Genomic DNA, 19,710 nt, shown 5'->3' on the forward strand with positions numbered 1-19,710 from the left:
TTACCAAACATTGGGATGACAAGCTCTGGTGAGATAGGAGCAAACTCTCTTGCAACATCACTTTTCAAACTATCAACCCCCTGAGCTAAAAGATGGTCAGAAACATGCACAAATCATTGTGATTTCTGTATGTTTCTTTCTGTAACTGTAAAAAATAGGGATAAATTGAGAAAAAAAAAATGACGTGAGGTCCCCCCCAAAAACACTAACCAGCCTCGGGCTTGCCAGCCTGTCCAGGTTCTTAAGTTGCGGGCCGCAGGGCCAATCAGCGGCGGCTAACATTAGCGGCCGCTCATTGGCTGGGACCCACGTGGGCTTAGCCAATGAGCAGCTCCTCCATGTGGGTACCAGCCAATGAGCGGCTGCTAATGTTAGCCGCCGATGATTGGCCGGCGGCCCGCGACTGAAGTCTGCTCGTTCCCACGAGTTGACAGTAGCGCCTTGTAACAGCATGCAGTAACATGCTGTTACATTGTATCAGGGGACCATCTTGGATTTCTGCGGAAAACATCGTGGGACAGAAAGGTGAGTATTGGATCTTTTTTACAGGTAATTCCAATAGGATACTTTACGTTGACAAGTGGACGTGAACATCTGGAAACAGGTGAGTATGTATGAATGTAATAAAGCTTTATATTACAGGTGTGTTGTGTGTTTTTTTAAACATTTCTTTACAGGTGAAGTACAGGTACCAGTGGGCCCTTAATGCCCCACATGCTGGTACTTGTGGTTCTCCAAGTACCAGCATGTGGGGGAGGCTTGCTGGGACCTGTAGTTCCACTGTAAAGACAATGATGATACATATATTTTTTACACTTCACCTAACACAATCAACCCGCCACCCACCACCAAGGGGTGGTGGGGATAGCCCTGGGCTACCAGCCTAGGCCAGAGGTGCCCTGGAGAGGGTGACCCCTTTATTTGGAGGGGGTCACCAACTCCCCAGGGATCCCTGGCCTGGGCTGACTAACGGTCAGGGCTGATGCTGCTGGGGCTAGGGGGCCCGGTGAAAGGGAACTCACGTCATTTTTTTTTCTCCGTATATTTAAAACCAGCTCTGTCCCTGCTGCCTTGTGCTGGTTCTTACATTACAGGGAATCCCTACACATTTTTTCCCTGTAATGTTAAGAACCTGGACAGGCTGGCAAGCCTGGGGCTGGTTAGTGTTTTGGGGGGAGGAAATCACATAATTAAAAAAAAAAAAAAATTTTTCAAATTTTTACAAAGGGTTAACACACAAGCAGCAAGCACATATCTCACTGATATGTGCTGGCTGCTAGCTCGGGAGAGATTTGCAGAGAGAAAACACTTCAATTTCGGGTGACTAATCTCCTGCAAAATGAGTTACTCGGGAGAGATATCTCGTTCTGCTTCACCATTGGCAAACTTGTTTAGCTTCAAATCGCCTGCTGGTAAATTTGGTAAAATAAAAGGGATTAAATCAACCGAATTTGGGCGAATTCCAGCGAGATAAATCACTTTGAAAATCGGGACCATCTCGAATCTTAGTAAATTTACCCCTTAGAACCTCATTTATGAAAACGTTTTTTCATATGCAACTAGTGGTTTCAAACAGATGACAGTTGAGAGCGAATTGGCTGGAGCACCATTATCATACGCAACAAATGTTATCACTTCTTGCATACGATAAAACTCATTACTAAATAAGACTCTTATACTGTAGCTCCACTGCCTGAAGGTGAGCCAGTGCTGCCTGTCATAAAGGGCTAGACTGGAACTGGATTTATTGACCATCTCCTTCATAACTCCTGAGTCCTCATTTTTTATATACAACCCCCCCTCCTTGCCTGCAGTCTGCATGGCCAGTGTCTGTGCACTAAGCCAGTGCAGGCTGTCATTGCACAATAGCCAGCTGCCCCCACAGTACTGTGGGTTATATTTACTAAGCAGTGTTAGGAGACAGAGTGAAAAGTGATAAGACAGTGATAAGGTGACAGCCAATCAGCTCCCAACTGTCATCTCACAGGCTGTTTGAAAAATGACAGTTGGCTGGCACCTTCTTACTTCCTTATCACTTTTCACTGTCTCCTAACACTGCTTAGTAAATAGACCACTGTGTGTGTTAGCTAGTTATGGACATTGGACACTCATCACATCTGATCCATTTGATTGTAGAACCATCATGGTTTGCACATGCAAAAGAGAGACCCGTAGCCATGCTGTGGCCAGTCACATTTTTAACAGCTGTAGTCAGCTGTATTTTAGCATTGGAAAAACATTGCTTCAATACCATTCAATGGCAGCAAACATCAGAAAGCCATCATCGAATGGGAAAAACATTACCATCGGAAATTAACCAGACAATTGAGAACCTTTGACTATCAATGTCCGTTGCTCCCAGGAGACTCCCGGACATATCTGGATGGTAGACAACTACGATTGATACTCTATTGGTTATATGTACTGATCACTGTTGAAATCACTATGCTATGACACAAATCGCAGTCTACTCAGTTCCTCTATGTCTAGCTGTACTTTTAATTTGTAGGAAAAATTATTAATTCCTTGAAAAAAAAAAAATCAAATGTTGCCAACTATGCCCAAGGTGTCAGTGAGATAAATATGACAGATATATGACTATTGTGTCACTGCCGCGTTGAGTGTTAGGCTTGGTTAATTTATTTGTGGGATAATTACTATGCAGTTGCTACATCTAACTTTCTACTTTCTGTCTAATAACCATCCACTATCTTTGTTATATTACACATACTACACATAACAACTACAGTATAGCTATATGTCTAGTATTTCTGCAACTGACATTCCCATCACCTCTTCCATTCTGTATGTATTATGCGGAATCGGAAAGATTTACCGTCGGCCGTTCAAATCCCAACAGCGGAAGCCCGGCTGGGATGAAAATCCCAAAGCTACAAAAGGTAAGTATCGCTAACCTTTTTTTTTACCCCCTAACCATCCCTTAGGGGTGCCTAACCCTAACCTCCCCCCTCAAGTGCATAAACCTAACCTCCCGTTCCCCGCAGCCTAACCCTAAGTCTCCCAGGGGGGTGCCTAACCCTAACCCCCCCCCGGGAGCCCCTAACCTAACCCTCCACCCCCAGCGGCTGTCCGCGCACGGCTTACCTTCAATCGGTAAGCCGAGTGTCGGGCTCCCGGCGTAGGTCTGATGACAGGCGTCGGGATTTCGACGCCTGTTATTAGTACCTTGCCGGGATTAGACAGTCGGGAAGCCGGCGGTTGGGGTTTCGTCCGTCGGCTTCCCGACTGCTTCCCATATTATGTCTGCAGCAGGAAATTGTACAGGCAGCTCAGCCTGGGTTCCTCAGACAATCACTGTATGACTGTTTACTGTCTGATCTGTTTAACATTTGCAAACTGAGAGAAGAGTCACAGCAGATAGAGGGGTCTATTTACTAAGCAGTGTTAGGAGACAGAGTGAAAAGTGACAAGAAAGTGATAAGGTGCCAGCCAATCACCTCCCAACTGTCATCTCACAGGCTGTGTTTGAAAAATGACAGTTGGGAGCTGATTGGCTGGCACCTTATCACTTTCTTGTCACTTTCACTCTGTCTCCTAACACTGCTTAGTAAATAGACCCCTTTATCTCCTAACACAGCTTAGTAAATAGACCCCATAGAGCATTACCGTAGCCCGGGAACTGGGGCTCACTGTGAGCTTTTCCCCTGTGCCTCCCTTTAATCCAGCTATGGTGGGCCCTAAGGTAGGTGTTGGGTCCCTCAGGTACTGGGGCCTAGCAGGGATAACCCTGGTTCTCCCCATAGCCAGTATGACCATGCCTCTGTGTGGTGGTATCAAGTTTTTACCATCACTAGGCAAAGTGAAGTCCCAAATGTTAGTTTGTTGTCTACCCTTGCTGTAGATAACAAGTGATAAGTGAGACACTGATTTAGCTAAAAACAACAGTGTTCCCAAACCACTTCATTACTGTATGTTGATATGTCCTATTGGTGTGAAACCTAGGAGCAATAATAGGCCTCAGTGTAATTGTGAAATGGAGTTTAGGCCACACAGTGATCCTTAACCAGGTAACTGGATTTATAAAGGAATAGCATGTAGGAGTTAACACACAGTGGTATCATATAGCAACACATTAGTGGTGCCGTGTCAGCCTGGAGCAAGTAAAGGGTTGCTGGGCATTGTGGTGCACCTGGTGCAGGATGCACCCTCGAGCTCTGTACCCACTGTGGGGCCAGCGTTATGCAAGTGGAACTAATCAGTGGTGGCACAGCTTAGATTGGCAGCCCTTGTGGTTGTAGCAGAGTCCGGTGCTAGTGGACTGCATCCATGCACCGATGACATCAGAGGAGAAGAGCGAGCAGCAGTGACTCACATCCAGCAGGACGGACATGCTGTAAGAGCCGCCATGGGTCCTAGTGCCCGCCTGCTCATGCAAATAAGAGTGAGGCATCACAGAGGGGATGGGTACTGGTTGCCGGCGTTTGGCATCCCAGTGGTCAGAATCCAGACGCCGGCATCCTTATCAGGTTACAATCCCGATGCATAGAGGTAAGTAAGCCTAATATTAATCCCTGTATTATTTCAGAATATTAAAGTTAATGCATTGAAAAATGTTAGCACAAATGTAGAATATAAAAATGTTATTGAAGTGTACACGTTATACAGTGCTAACTCTATTTACTAAGATATAAAATATATTACAATTCATAGAGAGCGAGATATTAATACTCATATAATCTATTTTCAGAAATAAATGTGATTGTATTGATTATATAGACAGTATATTGTTTTATTCTAACCAGATTTTTTTTTTTTTAATTAGAACTATAAAATAAAACATATTTGCCATATAGAAATGGAATTCATATGTGAATTTGATCCAGTTATGATTACAATTAGTCATTTCTCCCACTGCAGGAATCTCTCGTTGGTTTTTCTTACTGTCCTCATGGGATCATGTACTTTTTTACTGTAGTGATAGACAAATAAATGAGAGTTATAGCAAAATGATTACACAAATACTGTGTACATCTGTAACAGCAAAGCAGTAACCTTTCATACCACTCTAAATAAATGATATCACTCTATGGGTGAGATATACTAAGCCTTGGAGAAAGAGAAGGTGGACGGAGATAAAGTACCAACTAATCAGCTCCTATCTGTCATTTTTCTAACACAGCCTATAACATGGCAGTTAGGAGCTGATTGGTTGGTACTTTCTCTGTCCACTGAATCTTCGCTCCAAAGCTTAGTACATATGCCCCAGAGTGGGGAAAGATAAAGTACCCACCAATCAGTTCCTAGCTGTCATGTTACAGGCTGTGTTTGAAATCTTACAATTAGGAGCTGATCAGTTGGTACTTTGGGATCTATGTACTAAGACTTGGATGGAGATAAAGTGTCACAGGCTGTGTTTGAAAAATTACAGTTAGGAGCTGGTTGGCTGGTACTTCATCTCTGTTCACTTTCTTTCTTTCCGTCCAAGGCGTAGGTAATAGACCCCTTTATCTCTATTCACTTTATCTTTCTCCAAGGCTTAGCACAACTATCTACCCCCCACCAGTCTGTAACAGCAAACCAGTAACCTTCAATACTAGTCTAAATAAGTCATATCACTCTATGGGGGAGATGTACTAAGCTTAGGAGAGAGTTAAAGCAGTTATTAGCTGATCGGTTGGTACTTTATCTCTCTCCAAAGCTTAGTACATCTCCCCTTATGTGACATTTAAGTATCATACTTGCTGACCTTGATGGTGGGAGGTGATGAGGGGGGCTGGATGATTCGCATTAGGCCACGTCCCCTCATGGTAAAATGATGCGTTTTACCCACTTCCAGTGGTGCGGGGGCTACACAAAAAATCGGGAGCCTCCCGCAGGTCCCAGGAGAGTAGGCAAGTCTGATGTATCAGCAGCTAACAAAGAGCCTGATTTAGAGCTGAATGCTAATGCCACTGCAGCCGCGTCTTTCTATGGCACCGCTGTGCAACAATATGCAAATATCACAGGTGCCGGGATTGTCCCACAAAGATGCAGCATCGGTCATATGGCTACTGAGAATGGGACATGCCCCGAAAACGGTCACAACACCTCCCTGTTACCTTCTCCAAACAGTTTGTGACTGCCAATCACACTGCGAGTAAAAAGTCGCTATGATCGGTCGATGGTAATGTACCTTGACGCATGCGCTATGGGACTTAAGCCGCATACACACTTGCCGATGCCGACCAGCGACGGACGACGGCGGGGGGGGGGAGGGGGAAGCAGGGCCATGCTGCATTCAGCAGCATGGCATCGCTCACGATATCCCCAGATTGGACAACTTGTACAGCCGACTGGTGATATTGTAAATGACCAGCGGGAGCGCGCATCGCTGGTCGTTTTTAGCATACACACTTGCCGATATTGTGAACCATATCGTTTAATATATCGGCAAGTGTTTACTAGGCTTTAGACGCATGCACAGTTTTTTGAAAATCGGTCAATTGTGTAATCATCGGCATTGCGTACATGTCTGAATCAGGCCCAATGGAATGATATATCCATTATAATACATGTACTGTATGAAACTGTTATAAATAGATTGTACTGTAATAGTCACTGGAGCTTGAATAGGTCTTAGCTGAGAGTGCTCTGATGTCTGTTAAATCACTGTAGATAATACAAAATAAAGGCAGTGATGACCAGTTATCCTTCGGTGCATTGTGTCATTTTGCACTGCATAGAAAGCTAATGCACACACACATATACACTATGCAGCTGGCACAATGCAAGCCTTATGGCTGGAGAGCTGGAGCATTTTCTGCCAATTTTGTTACCAACCCTCTATCAGCCCCAAAGTCTCTACAGTAAAGGCACCCATACACGGGCGATTTTTTACACGATATGGCTGTTTTCCACTGATCGTAACGACCAACCGTGTGAAAATTAGAGTTTTCATACAGGTTTACCATGCAATGCGCGTCCCCGGCATCGTGTATCGACATCGTAGATCAGATGGCTTTGCAGTAGGATTTCGACTGAACAGTACGATGTGACACATCTTAATACATCGGATCGTATGGTAGTTTGTACAATCGTACCTTTTCTACACTCAAATCGTACAGAACGTCAAGGGAATCGTATGCAAGATCGGATCGGATACAAATTGCCCCGTGTATGGGGGCCATTAAAGGTACCATAGGATAAAGCAAAGAATTCTTGTTATTCTGTGACATATATCTAACTAGTGTAGCTGGTAATTGCATATTCTAATTAACTGCTGAAAATACTCTTTGGGTTGGGTAAGGGGATTCTGGCCACGGGATCCCGGTGGTCAGAATCCCGACATTGGCATACCGACAGGGTTAGGATACAGAGAACTGTCTGTAAGTATCCTAAACCTACCACTAACCGTCCCTCTCTAGTGCCTAACCCTAAACCTACCCCGTAGTGCCCAACCCTAATACTCCCCCTAGCCCCACTACTTACTGTCGGGATGCCAGCGCCGGGATTCTGACTGGTGTTGAGATTCCGGCACCGGTATCCCTACAGCAGGGATATCAACTAACTCCCCTCTCCAATGCCGTGCCATATAATGCAAGATACAATGCTTCATCTGTAGAATATTAAGACAGTGGAAAACCGTAACATTAAGCATTCCTATAACTTGGTACAATACCTGTGTTGTATGTAGCATTGAAGCCGGTCCCTGGGGCACTGCTGTCACTTACAAGCTCTATCAGCATCTGGTTGGTGGAAGCAGTAACTAGAGAGATCAATGCCCATCCACAGGTTCTGTCCAGCAGCACAGGATAGGTCTTATCGGGACCATCATAAATCTTCATGTACTCAGAAGCACAATTAGGGGAGGACTGGATTTTAAAGTTAATGAAATTCAGGGTAACCTAAATATAATTAAACTATACATCAGACAGTCAGCAATTAATTAATTTGTACATTTAGTTTCATAAATACCATAATGTGTAACTTAATTTGTACACTCCTATGCTAAAATGGACTTTACAACAAGGATAAGCACTTAGGGTCCTAGTTATCATTATATACAGTATTTGTGACATATTCCCCCAAAACACCCATGTTTAGGTGATACTCGCAAATATTTTGTATCCCCCAGATGTATGAGGGTGGTTTAATAAGTAAGGTAACAAGACCTCTCACGTGTGTAATATTCTCTATTTCATTGTAATTTCCCACCAGGCCAGAGCAGATAGGCCACTGATTCCCTTATGGCTATTAGACTGTGCCTCTTATCAGTTATACTGTCCCAACATCAGTTGTGAGATGGCGAGGCTGGTGGAAACATTGGCTGCAGGTCCTTCGGGGCTGAGAAGATTGCATTTTACAGTGAGGGTAAGGATAGTGTAGGAGGTGGCAGAGACCTATCAGCTCCTACCTGAGGCAGATACTTCCTAATGCAATCTGAGTGGTGATCTTAATTTCAGCACACTATCCCTTTCTGGGCAGACCTAACCTTGGCGCTCAATCCCCTTCCCCAACACACTTCATAAAGGCTGTAATCATGGAGAATCCTACTCTCAGACATTGCCAAGCTCACTAATTAGCCAGTGAGGGAATAACGGGAGCATGGGAGATGGGTCATACCAGTGTGGAGCTTACTGAGAGGGAAAGACAGAGACAAACACCTATATAAGTGCTGATAAGTCCCCCTTGTGATGGTGGGCAGTGTATCAGACCCAATTGCTTAGCAAGAAATTACAAGAACTTGGTAGACAACTATAAGACCTACAGTAGGTGTGGTTCCCCTAAGACTTTGGGTCCCACTGCACCTACTATAGCAAGGCCCAGGCACCCAGGTACATTTGATGTAATGCCCCTTAAAGTAACTGACTATATTGTACAAGTGTACACTAATATCTGTGTTTGCACAAATTCATTACTGTACCTGCCCAGACGGGTTCTTGATCAACCAAACACAGCTGGCACTATTGGGATAGGCTGAGCGATCTTTGGCCGATTGCACAGCTCCACTCTTATCATTAAGCAAAAAAACACAAACATCTAAAGAAAAATAAAACAAACAATAATAAAAAACAATGACCATAGAACTGATGAAGTGTATATGGGCCAGATTCAGATGTGGTCGCACTGCTGATATTTACACAGAGTGAGCGACTGTTAGCCATTGCTCATGTGCAGTGATTGCAATTCCGCTCACACAGAGGATCCACTCGCAAAGTGAGTGTTTGCGGGAGGTAATGGAGGGTAGTTAGACAAACGCAGTTGTGTCGGGACCATTTAAACAATGTTTTTTGGTTGTGCATAAATTAGCCACTACGTTCTTGCTGGCAGCAGGAGAGCCCTCTGTGTGTCTGGAGACCGGCTATATCTGCGACAGCTTAGACTTAAGCTGGTCACACATCTAAAGATTATCTGTCCAACCAGCCAACTTGTTGATTGGTTGGAATGAAAATGTGGTAAGGATGAAAGCAAATGACAATCAGCAATTTGCTCCCAAATGCCAGAAAATGGACAAAAACTGGTGTTTGAACAAATTGTTTAGATCAAACATTTAACAAACTTTTCTGACGAACATTTTCATCTGTTTTCTGGCATTTAGGAGCAAATTGCTGATCATCAGTTACTCCCATCCGTTACCAGATTTTCATTCCAACCAATTAACAAGTTGGCTGGTTGGATGTAAGTTGGTCTAGTGTGTGGCCAGCTTTACTCAGAAGGCGGATGTGAGATGCTGTCAGTGGGTGTCTCTAAGCTCTGTACGGTGGGTGGCTCATTAGCATATTTTCACATTTGTGAATCCGTGAGAGATCCCAGCTGCGATGGCATTTGCGTCTATATCTGAATCGGGCCCATAGTTAATGATGTGCGCATGCACGTGTCACCCATCACCGCTGCTGGGGAACACCACCCCAGGAGGTGATAACAAAATAGTAGAGCAGCCCTGCTATTTTGGTGTAACCCCCTCAGATAGTGTCACCCAATGTGGCCTGCACCCCCTATGTGACACCACTGCCTATCGATCGTGCAAGATGATTAAATATCAAAATTCGTTGCAACATTTAGGACTCTGTTTAGTAAAAATGCAGCAATAGTTTAAAATGTTTTGTATATTATTGCGGCATATTTCAACACTATTACCACTATTACTATTTAAAATTGAACTTCATTATGGGACAGACCGTGCAGTAACGATCTGTCCCTGTGAGGTTATCTCCACTGTACATGCACCGCTGGGTCTGACAAGTCACATGACGTCAGACCCGACTAGAGGGGCACGAGAGTGCACGGCAGGACCCTCTGCAGCTGTGCAGTATTAAGGTAATGGCTGCTGCATCTCTCACCTCAAGTCCTACAGTGTCTGCAATTATTATATTACCAGTGCTGCCAACTTTTCTAGGGACTCCTACAGTACAGTGGAAACTACACACAATGGATAGACAGCAGTACTCACGGGTCTTGTGAGCCATAAATCAGATGACAGACTGTGCTGGTTCATTCAATGTTTCAGTCCGAGGTGACTTTATAAAGATAAAGATGTTCTTGATAAAAGTCTTCACGGAGTGAAACGTTGAACGAAATGCCGAAGTCTGTTGCCTAAACTTATGGTTCGCAAGACCTGTGAGTGCCGCCATTTTTCCATTGTATTTTATTTAATATACATTTATAAATATTTGAACTGTGTAAGTGGAGTGCTCGTTATTAAGGAAATGAAGAGAGAACAAGCAGCAAATTGCGCCTAATAGTATAGTTAGCAACTTCAGTATCCATCAAATGCTTACAGTATGAAAAAGAGCAGAAGATGGAGCTGTAATTTGACCTGATGCAAAACAAAAAATCCACCCAGATGGCATGAAGAGAAAAACAAAATTCCTAATGCAGCTCTACCAAAGGTGGCAAGAAGCTAATCCTCATTTAAGACACACTGGGCCTGATTCAGAGCCGGACACTCTGACAGAGCGCTTGCTCTGAATCAGTGCACGCCTATTGTATTTTTAGAGCGGCCTACTGGCCGCTCGCATAGCTGTGGGTGACCACCCACAACTAGTGCGAGCAACCAGGATGATGGTCAAGACCATCGTGACCATCGGACTTGCGACAAGACCCTTGTGGTAGGGTCTCGTTGCCGCAAGTCACAGTGGACTTCTTGCTCTTACAGAGCAAGAAGTCCACCCACTGACATCACTTGTGATGTCAGTGGGGCCAGCCCCAGACGGTAGGCGTTCCCATGGGAACACCTCTGTCTGGGAAGGCACGCCCCCGGCCCGCCCACCAAAGGGGGCGTGCTGTCTCTCAACATCGACAGCACGCCCCCTTTGGTATGTGACCCAGAGCGACGGATTGCCCGTCGCTATCCGGGTCTCTCGCATGCGCACGACGGAGCCGGCTCCGTCGTGCGCATGTGCACTGGGCCAACATCGACCCGCTTGCGAGCGCTTCCAGTTCCTAAGTGAACAGACTGGAGAGGTTGACAGAGCAAAGGAGATATGGGCACCTGCACAACCACCCTCTACAGCAGTGGTAGCCAACCCTGGTCCTCAAGACCTACCAACGGTGCATGTTTTGCAGGTCTCCTCACAGAATCACAAGTGATATAATTAGCTCCACCTGTGGATCTTTTCAAATGTGTTAGTTAGTAACGAATACACCTGTGCACCTGCTAGGTGGTCTGGAAAACGTGAACTGTTGGCAGCTCACGAAGACAGAGGTTGGCTACCCCTGCTCTACAGGATAATGGGACTATAACCTGCTTACGACAGACCATATGGTGCAGTGATGTCTTAAAGCAGCTTACAGTATAGCACAAAAACTTTTTGTATAAGAGAGACTCTATAAGAAGTCCACCAGGGATTGGGATCCACTCCACTGAATTGCACTTCAAGAGTGCTACCCATTACCCCAGACATTTGTGAGTATACATGTGGGATGCCACTCAAACATATTACCCCCAAGTAGACATTCCCCACTGATTGTTGCACAGCATACCACCATAATGATTAACAACTAAATCAATACCCTACGTAGAGACAATCCCTCAAAGAGAAGGTGATTGGGATAGTATGTACAGTATATACACACACACACACATACAGTGATTGGGATATTAGAGATATGTGTGGAACCCCGTGTTTGGTTCTACATTAATTCATCATCAAGTTTGGTTTTGGCAAAACCATCAAGTGTTTTGGTTTGGGTTTGGATTTCACAAAATAGGCTAAAATTATGTAATTTGGACCTGTTTACATGCAATCAAAAACCTGAGTTTGGTTTTTAAATTTCCGAACTGACAACAGACCCAAGCCGGGACTCTGTTCTACTTGGATCCCCAAAGTGATTCTTAACTAGGAATTGATTTGACCCAAAACCCCTAAATTGGAATTTCAGGAAAACAAAAACCACACATCTCTAATATATATGCACCAACATTCCTGATAGACACAATTTATTAGAGATGAGCGGGTCCCACCCGAACTTCATGTTCCGAGACGAGATCCGAGTCTGGCTCAGGTTTTCCCGCCTGACTTGGATCCGAAAATTAGACAAAATGCATCATCCTCCTGCTGTCGGATTCTTGCGCGTTTTGGATTATATAAAGGTCCCTGCAATCGGTGCCATTTTCACTCCGGCTGTGGAGAGAGAAGTTAGCAGACGGGTACTATAGTCACTGTCAGTCACTCAGTATGTGTGTCCAGTTGGGGTCTTGGGTTGAAGGCTGCTGCTGTGTTCTCCATAAAGGGGCTTAGGCTGCAGTATATAAAGGGGGTCTTCCTTCTGTGGGTGCTACAGCTGCTGTGTCACTTGTCCTGTGTTGTGGCCTGAAACATTGACATCTGCATTTTTTATGATGATGTGAGTAATTAAATTATCCTTTATTGCCTGCATTTGAAGACTGGTTGGAGATTGTGGAGTCTGACTACCAAAGGCACACTGTGTATAAAGGGTTATCTGGTGAGAACTGTAGGTTTAAGGGTCCATTTAATCCACGAGGAAGACATCAGGGTGGTTACAGGGGAGCTGGAAACTATTCCTCTAACTCCTCCTCTGAAGCAGAATCCATTGAAAGCTTGCCCTCCTCTGGTGCATCTTTTTTAGGCCCCGACCCAAGGACAACAAGAAGTTGTATAGGCCCAAAACAACAAGACCACAGCCAAGGAGAGGGCGTGGTAAGAGGATGAGGACGTCCAAGAAACAGGATGGGTCAGAGGAATTAATTTTTAATCTCTCTTCACATTTATTAAAGTCTGCTAAACAGTCTCTACTCTCTAAAGGGTTGTCATTTATACCAACAAATCCCTTTGACTCATTCAAGTGGTCTGTGGACCATTTTCGGATGGGCAGAAAGTTACGCTTAAGGGAATTGTCACGCTGGGAGGCGGTTTTCTGGAAGCTGAGGTCTGAGGCTGCGGGAGGAAACGGAGGCGAGGGGCCTGAATGTACGACCTCCGCATCCACGGGTCTTGGTCGTTGGCGAGACCTAGTCAAAGGTGCGGAATCTAACCCACGAGATGGTGTTCGCCAGTGACCCCACCAATCGGGATACGGGCTTGAGCTGCACCTCGTAAGCAGGTCGCGGTCCTTTGACTAGGTGACCAAAGCCTGCGGGAAAAAGGAGAGACGAACACTCGTGGCCCAAAGGGTCTGTGCCAGTAAGGGGCACGTAGGGACACTGTACTTGAGGTACAAGGAAGTGTGCACTGTGGACACACTCTACCGGGTTGCCGGTTAGAAAGAGTGCACCACGGTGCAATACTGTAACATGTAGGTAGGGACCACAGAGTCTAGTAACGAGGTGGGTAGAGGTACTGGAGCCAGCCAGAGATTATGACGCTGGAGAGGTGGGTACGTATAACTACACTCAGGCTGTGATGGTAAAGCACTGGTGAAATGGATAGTATACTGCACACAGGCGGCGGTGGTAATGCACTGGTGGAATGGAGGTATACTGCACACAGGCGAGGTGGTAACGCACTGATGAGATGAATGATATAGCTGCACACAGGCTGAGGTGGTAAAGCACTGGTGAGATGAATGATATAGCTGTACACAGGCTGAGATGGTAAAGCACTGATGAGATGAATGATATAGCTGCTCACAGGCTGAGATGGTAAAGCACTGATGAGATGAATGGTACAGCTGCACACAGGCTGAGATGGTAAAGCACTGATGAGATGGATGATATAGCTGCACACAGGAATAGATCACTGGAAGCAAGGGAACCTGGAACGAGAGACCACTAGTAACACTAGCAGCGACAATGGATGTTAAGGCAACTACCTGATACACAGGAGCCGGATATATACCCCTGGAAGCCCACTGATTGGTCCACAGCGTCAGCTGACCGGCCAGACTGTCAGGGAAGGAAGGATAGTCAGAAAAGGAAGTGTCATTGTGGCGCCCATGACAGGAACTCCGATCCCCGCGCACCAGGCCGCCCGAGACACCAGCATCAGGGAGAATGCTCAGCACCTCCCACGTCGCCGCACCACCCACCCGACTGCCCGGGAAGTCAGAGGAAGCCGGCGGGACGGTAAGGGACAGCCGATCCCTGGATGAACTCTGACAGTACCCCCCCTTTCAGGGTGGACACCGGACACCCACCAGGTTTACCAGGAAATCTAATATGGAAGGCTCGAACCATTTGAGGCGCGTGAACATCTGTTGCTCTGATCCATGCCCTTTCTTCCGAACCGTACCCTTTCCAGTCAATGAGATATTGGAGGTTGTTAGATTTGGAAAATCGAGAGTCCAAAATCCTCCCAACTTCGAACTCTGTACCTTGAGAAGTTTGCACTTGAGGTAACTTGGGAGCAGAAGTTTGAAAACGATTCAGCGCTAGAGGACGCAGCAAAGAAATATGAAAGGTATTGGATATTCTTAGTTGAGGAGGGAGTTCCAACTTATACGCGACTGGGTTGATGACCTTGCGAACACGGTAAGGACCAATGAAGCGTGGGGCTAGCTTCTTACTGGGTACTTTCAATCGGATGTTCCTGGAGGATACCCAGACTTTATCTCCAACTCTCAGCAGTGGAACAGTGACACGTCATCTATCCGCAAATTTTTTGTAGTTCTTGGACGACTGCTTCAGAGAGGAATGAACCCTCTTCCAAACGGTTACGAAAGACTCCACCAATTCAGAAACTGCAGAGACCTCTACTGTAGGCAAATTTTGAAAATCTGGGACTTGAGGATGTCTCCCAAACACCGTAAAAAAAAGGAGTGGCTTTGGAGGAAGTGTGATATTTGAAGTTGTATGAAAATTCTGCCCAAGGTAATAGATCCAGCCAGTTATCTTGTGAGGAGGAAACGAAGAGTCTTATGAAAGTCTCCAACTCTTGGTTAACTCTTTCGTTTTGCCCATTAGTTTGTGGATGGTAGGCTGAAGAAAATTTTAACTTGGTTCCACAAGTGCTACATAAGGCTCTCCAAAATTTAGCTACGAATTGAACTCCGCAGTCGGAAATTATCTCTTTAGGAAGTCCATGCAACCTGAATATTTCCTTAACAAAGACTCTTGCCAACTGAGGAGCAGAAGGGAGACCCATCAATGGAATAAAGTGTGCCATCTTAGAAAAGCGATCCCCCACTACCCATATGGTATTGTATCCTTGGGAGCATGGTAGTTCAGAGATGAAATCCATGGATATATGGGTACAAGGAGTATTAGGAATGGACAGGGGTCGCAGGAGACCTGCTGCCTTCTTGTGGGGAGTCTTATGCTCAGCGCATTTTACACATGAAAGAATAAATTCTCGAATATCCCCTTTCATTGTGGGCCACCAATAGGAACGCTGAAGGAACTTGTAAGTCTTGAGGATACCAGAATGGCCAGCAAACAGAGAGCTATGAGCCCAAGTTAGTAATTTTCCCCGTAGTTCTGGGGTCACAAAAATTTTCCCTGGAGGAGGAGTCAACATTTGAGTAGAGACGAAGACTACAGGATCTAAAATTGGTCGGGAACGTTGATGATCCTCTTCCTGAGTGCTGGACAAGAAAGACCATGAGAGGGCGTCAGCTTTTCTGTTTAGACTGACAGGACAAAATTGAAGTTTTAAATTAAATCTTGAAAAGAACAAGGACCAACAGGCCTGTCTAGCATTTAGACGGTGAGCCGTTTGGAGGTAGATTAAGTTTTTATGATCTGTGATCACGGTAACTGGAAAGTTGGCTCCTTCCAACAAATGCCGCCATTCCATTAAAGCTAACCGCAATGCTAGTAGTTCCTGGTCACCAATTCCGTAGTTCTTTTCGGCAATGGAAAACTTACGAGAAAAATACCCACAGGGATGGTACTTTCCATCACTTGAGATTTGAGACAGTACTGCCCCTACCCCTACTGAAGAAGCATCTACCTCAACTGTGAACGGTTTGTCCAATTGGGGTTGGCACAGGATAGGTGCAGTGGAGAAGGCTTCTTTTAATTTTTGGAAGGCTTGGATGGCAGTATCTGGCCAGCGAATGGGATTGACACCCTTCTTTGTGAGATTTGTGATAGGAGACACCAGTGTGGAGAAATTTGGTATAAACCGCCGGTAATAATTTGAAAAACCCAAGAAGCGTTGAGTAGCCTTCAAGGATTTTGGTAACGGCCAGTCAGAAATGGCTTTTAAATTCTCGGATCCATCCGGAGGGTCTTTCCAGAAATTATGTGTCCTAGGAAGGGTACCGAGGTTTGTTCGAAAAGGCACTTGGATATTTTTCCATAAAGATGATGCTTCCGGAGGCGTGACAAGACTTCGCGGACATGCTGGCGATAATCTTGCAAATTTTGGGAAAAAATTAGACTATCATCCAAATAGACTATAACAAAACTGTAGAGGACATCCCAGAAGATCTCGTTCACGTAACCCTGAAATATCGCTGGTGCATTGCAGAGTCCGAAGGGCATTACGAGATATTCGAAGTGGCCGTCTCTGGTGTTAAAAACGGTCTTCCACTCATCTCCAGCTTTAATACGTATTAAATTATACACACCACGCAGATCAAGTTTGGTGAACAAAGAGGCCCCGCGAACTTTATCAAAAAGCTTCGGAATCAGAGGCAGAGGATATCGATTCTTTACAGTAATCTGGTTGAGACCCCGGTAGTCAATACAAGGACGAAGCCCGCGGTCCTTCTTGCTAACAAAAAAAACCCCGCCCCTGCTGGAGAAGTGGAGGGCTGGATAAACCCCTGAGCTAGATTCTCCTTTATATATGCCGCCATAGCGGCTGTTTCAGGAACTGATAATGGGTAGGTTCGACCCCGAGGAGGGTTCTTCCCTGGCAGGAGCTCAATACCACAGTCCCAGGAACGATGAGGTGGAAGTTTATCTGCAGCCTGTTCGCAAAATACATCGGCAAAATCTTGATAAGTTGCTGGTAGACCGGGAACAGAGAAACACTTGGGCTTGTCAGACGGGGGGAAGCTTATATTTCCTCTGGAGGACACCGCGTTAGTGCGGACAGGGAGTACTTGGATGAGACATCCATGGAAACAACTTGGACCCCAAGATAAAATCTGCATACTGGACCACTCAAATATAAGATTGTGCTTTTGTAGCCAGGGGAGGCCTTAAACTAGTTCATAGGCTGAGTCGGGAAGAACAAAAAATTCAATAGTCTCCTGGTGCAGACATCCAATCCGGAGGAACACTGGCAGGGTTTTTGAGGAAATGGATCTCCCTAGCAAGGTCTTGCCATCTACACCAGAGAGCAGTAATCTGTTTGGCAATGGAACCACCGGAATGCCTAGGGTCTGAACCAGTGACTTAGAAATAAAACTGCCGGCAGCCCCAGAATCCACAAGGGCTTTAACCATCCTTGTCCTGGACTGGTAGGAGAGCGACACAGGCAATAAACTGTCATTTATTGGGAGGAGTCAGAAATAACCCCCAATTGCATGCTCCCAACATCAATTAGGGTTTCGCGTTTCCCGTCAACACAGGACAATTCCTTAATGTGTGCTCCGGAGCAGTACAATACAAGCACAATTTATTTTGAAAACGCCGCTTCCGTTCGGCGGTACTTAACCGGGATCTGTTAATTTGCATCGGCTCCTCACTGCTAGAGAAGGAAGGAAAGGAATGACCTCCCAAGGATGGGCGATCCCGAGGACGATCTCCACGCCCCCTATTTCCCCACTGTTCTCTATGGCGAAGGTCAATTTTTATACAGAGGGATATAACATCCGAGAAGGTGGGAGGTAAATCCCTAGATGCCAATTCATCCTTCATCCTCTCAGATAAGCCATGTAGGAAGGCTGCCTTAAGTGCTTCCTCGTTCCATTTTAGTTCGGATGCCAGGGTTTGAAATTGTACTACATATTGCCTGACGGACCGGGTACCCTGACGGACACGAAGCAAATCTGAAGAAGCAGAGACAGATCTCCCGGGTTCATCGAAGATCCTTTTGAAAGCTGCCACGAACTCTTCATATCTAGATACGAGCAGATCTGCTCGTTCCCACAAGGGGGAGACCCAATCCAGAGCTGCCCCGGTTAGTAATGAAATTACATAGGCCACCTTAGACCGGGAGGTAGGGAAATTCTGGGGTAGGCTTTCGAACTGGATCTCACACTGGTTTATGAAACCACAATATCGTTGAGGAGTACCATCGAACCTCTCGGGAGTAGCCAAGTGCAAACTGGATTTTTGAGGAACGACCCCCGAAGGTAATACAGGAGAAACCGTAGGAGCGACAGAAGGTGGAGCATGAGACATAGCTGCCAGTGTTCTGAAAAGACAGGAGCTGACCAGATAATTCCTGTAGGTACTGGACCACATGCTGCTGTGCCGCCTCTTGGTTATCCATGCGAGCCGTTAGCTCCTGGAGATTCCCAGTACATGGGGAGCCTGTAGCTTCCATTTGGCCTGAACAAACTGACACGCTGGGAGGCGGTTTTCTGGAAGCTGAGGCCTGAGGCTGTGGGAGGAAAACGGAGGCGAGGGGCCTGAATGTACGACCTCCGCATCCACGGGTCTTGGTCGTTGGCGAGACCTAGTCAAAGGTGCGGAATCTAACCCACGAGATGGTGTTCGCCAGTGACCCCACCAATCGGGATACGGGCTTGAGCTGCACCTCGTAAGCAGGTCGCGGTCCTTTGACTAGGTGACCAAAGCCTGCGGGAAAAAGGAGAGACGAACACTCGTGGCCCAAAGGGTCTGTGCCAGTAAGGGGCACGTAGGGACACTGTACTTGAGGTACAAGGAAGTGTGCACTGTGGACACACTCTACCGGGTTGCCGGTTAGAAAGAGTGCACCACGGTGCAATACTGTAACATGTAGGTAGGGACCACAGAGTCCAGTAACGAGGTGGGTAGAGGTACTGGAGCCAGCCAGAGATTATGACGCTGGAGAGGTGGGTACGTATAACTACACTCAGGCTGTGATGGTAAAGCACTGGTGAAATGGATAGTATACTGCACACAGGCGGCGGTGGTAATGCACTGGTGGAATGGAGGTATACTGCACACAGGCGAGGTGGTAACGCACTGATGAGATGAATGATATAGCTGCACACAGGCTGAGGTGGTAAAGCACTGGTGAGATGAATGATATAGCTGTACACAGGCGGAGATGGTAAAGCACTGATGAGATGAATGATATAGCTGCTCACAGGCTGAGATGGTAAAGCACTGATGAGATGAATGGTACAGCTGCACACAGGCTGAGATGGTAAAGCACTGATGAGATGGATGATATAGCTGCACACAGGAATAGATCACTAAGGCAACTACCTGATACACAGGAGCCGGATATATACCCCTGGAAGCCCACTGATTGGTCCACAGCG

The 19,710-nt window shown here is 46.0% G+C and overlaps 1 protein-coding gene across 1 annotated transcript in view; it reads right to left on the reverse strand.

Moving 5' to 3' along the window:
* Positions 1-7,499: 7,499 nt before the first annotated feature.
* The window catches only part of LOC148436094 (embryonic protein UVS.2-like), a 47,244-nt gene continuing 35,033 nt past the window's right edge, over positions 7,500-19,710 (reverse strand). Inside the window, exons 6-8 of the mRNA XM_088465276.1 lie at positions 8,864-8,979; positions 7,619-7,844; positions 7,500-7,555 (exon numbers count right to left, since the gene is read on the reverse strand). Of these exons, the coding sequence (XP_088321402.1) occupies positions 7,500-7,555; positions 7,619-7,844; positions 8,864-8,979 (398 nt within the window). The remainder of the gene's footprint in view (positions 7,556-7,618; positions 7,845-8,863; positions 8,980-19,710) is intronic.

Source organism: Taudactylus pleione, unplaced genomic scaffold, assembly GCF_031769625.1.
Source record: "Taudactylus pleione unplaced genomic scaffold, aTauple2 ptg001956l, whole genome shotgun sequence".
NCBI classification, from domain to species: Eukaryota; Metazoa; Chordata; class Amphibia; order Anura; family Myobatrachidae; genus Taudactylus; species Taudactylus pleione.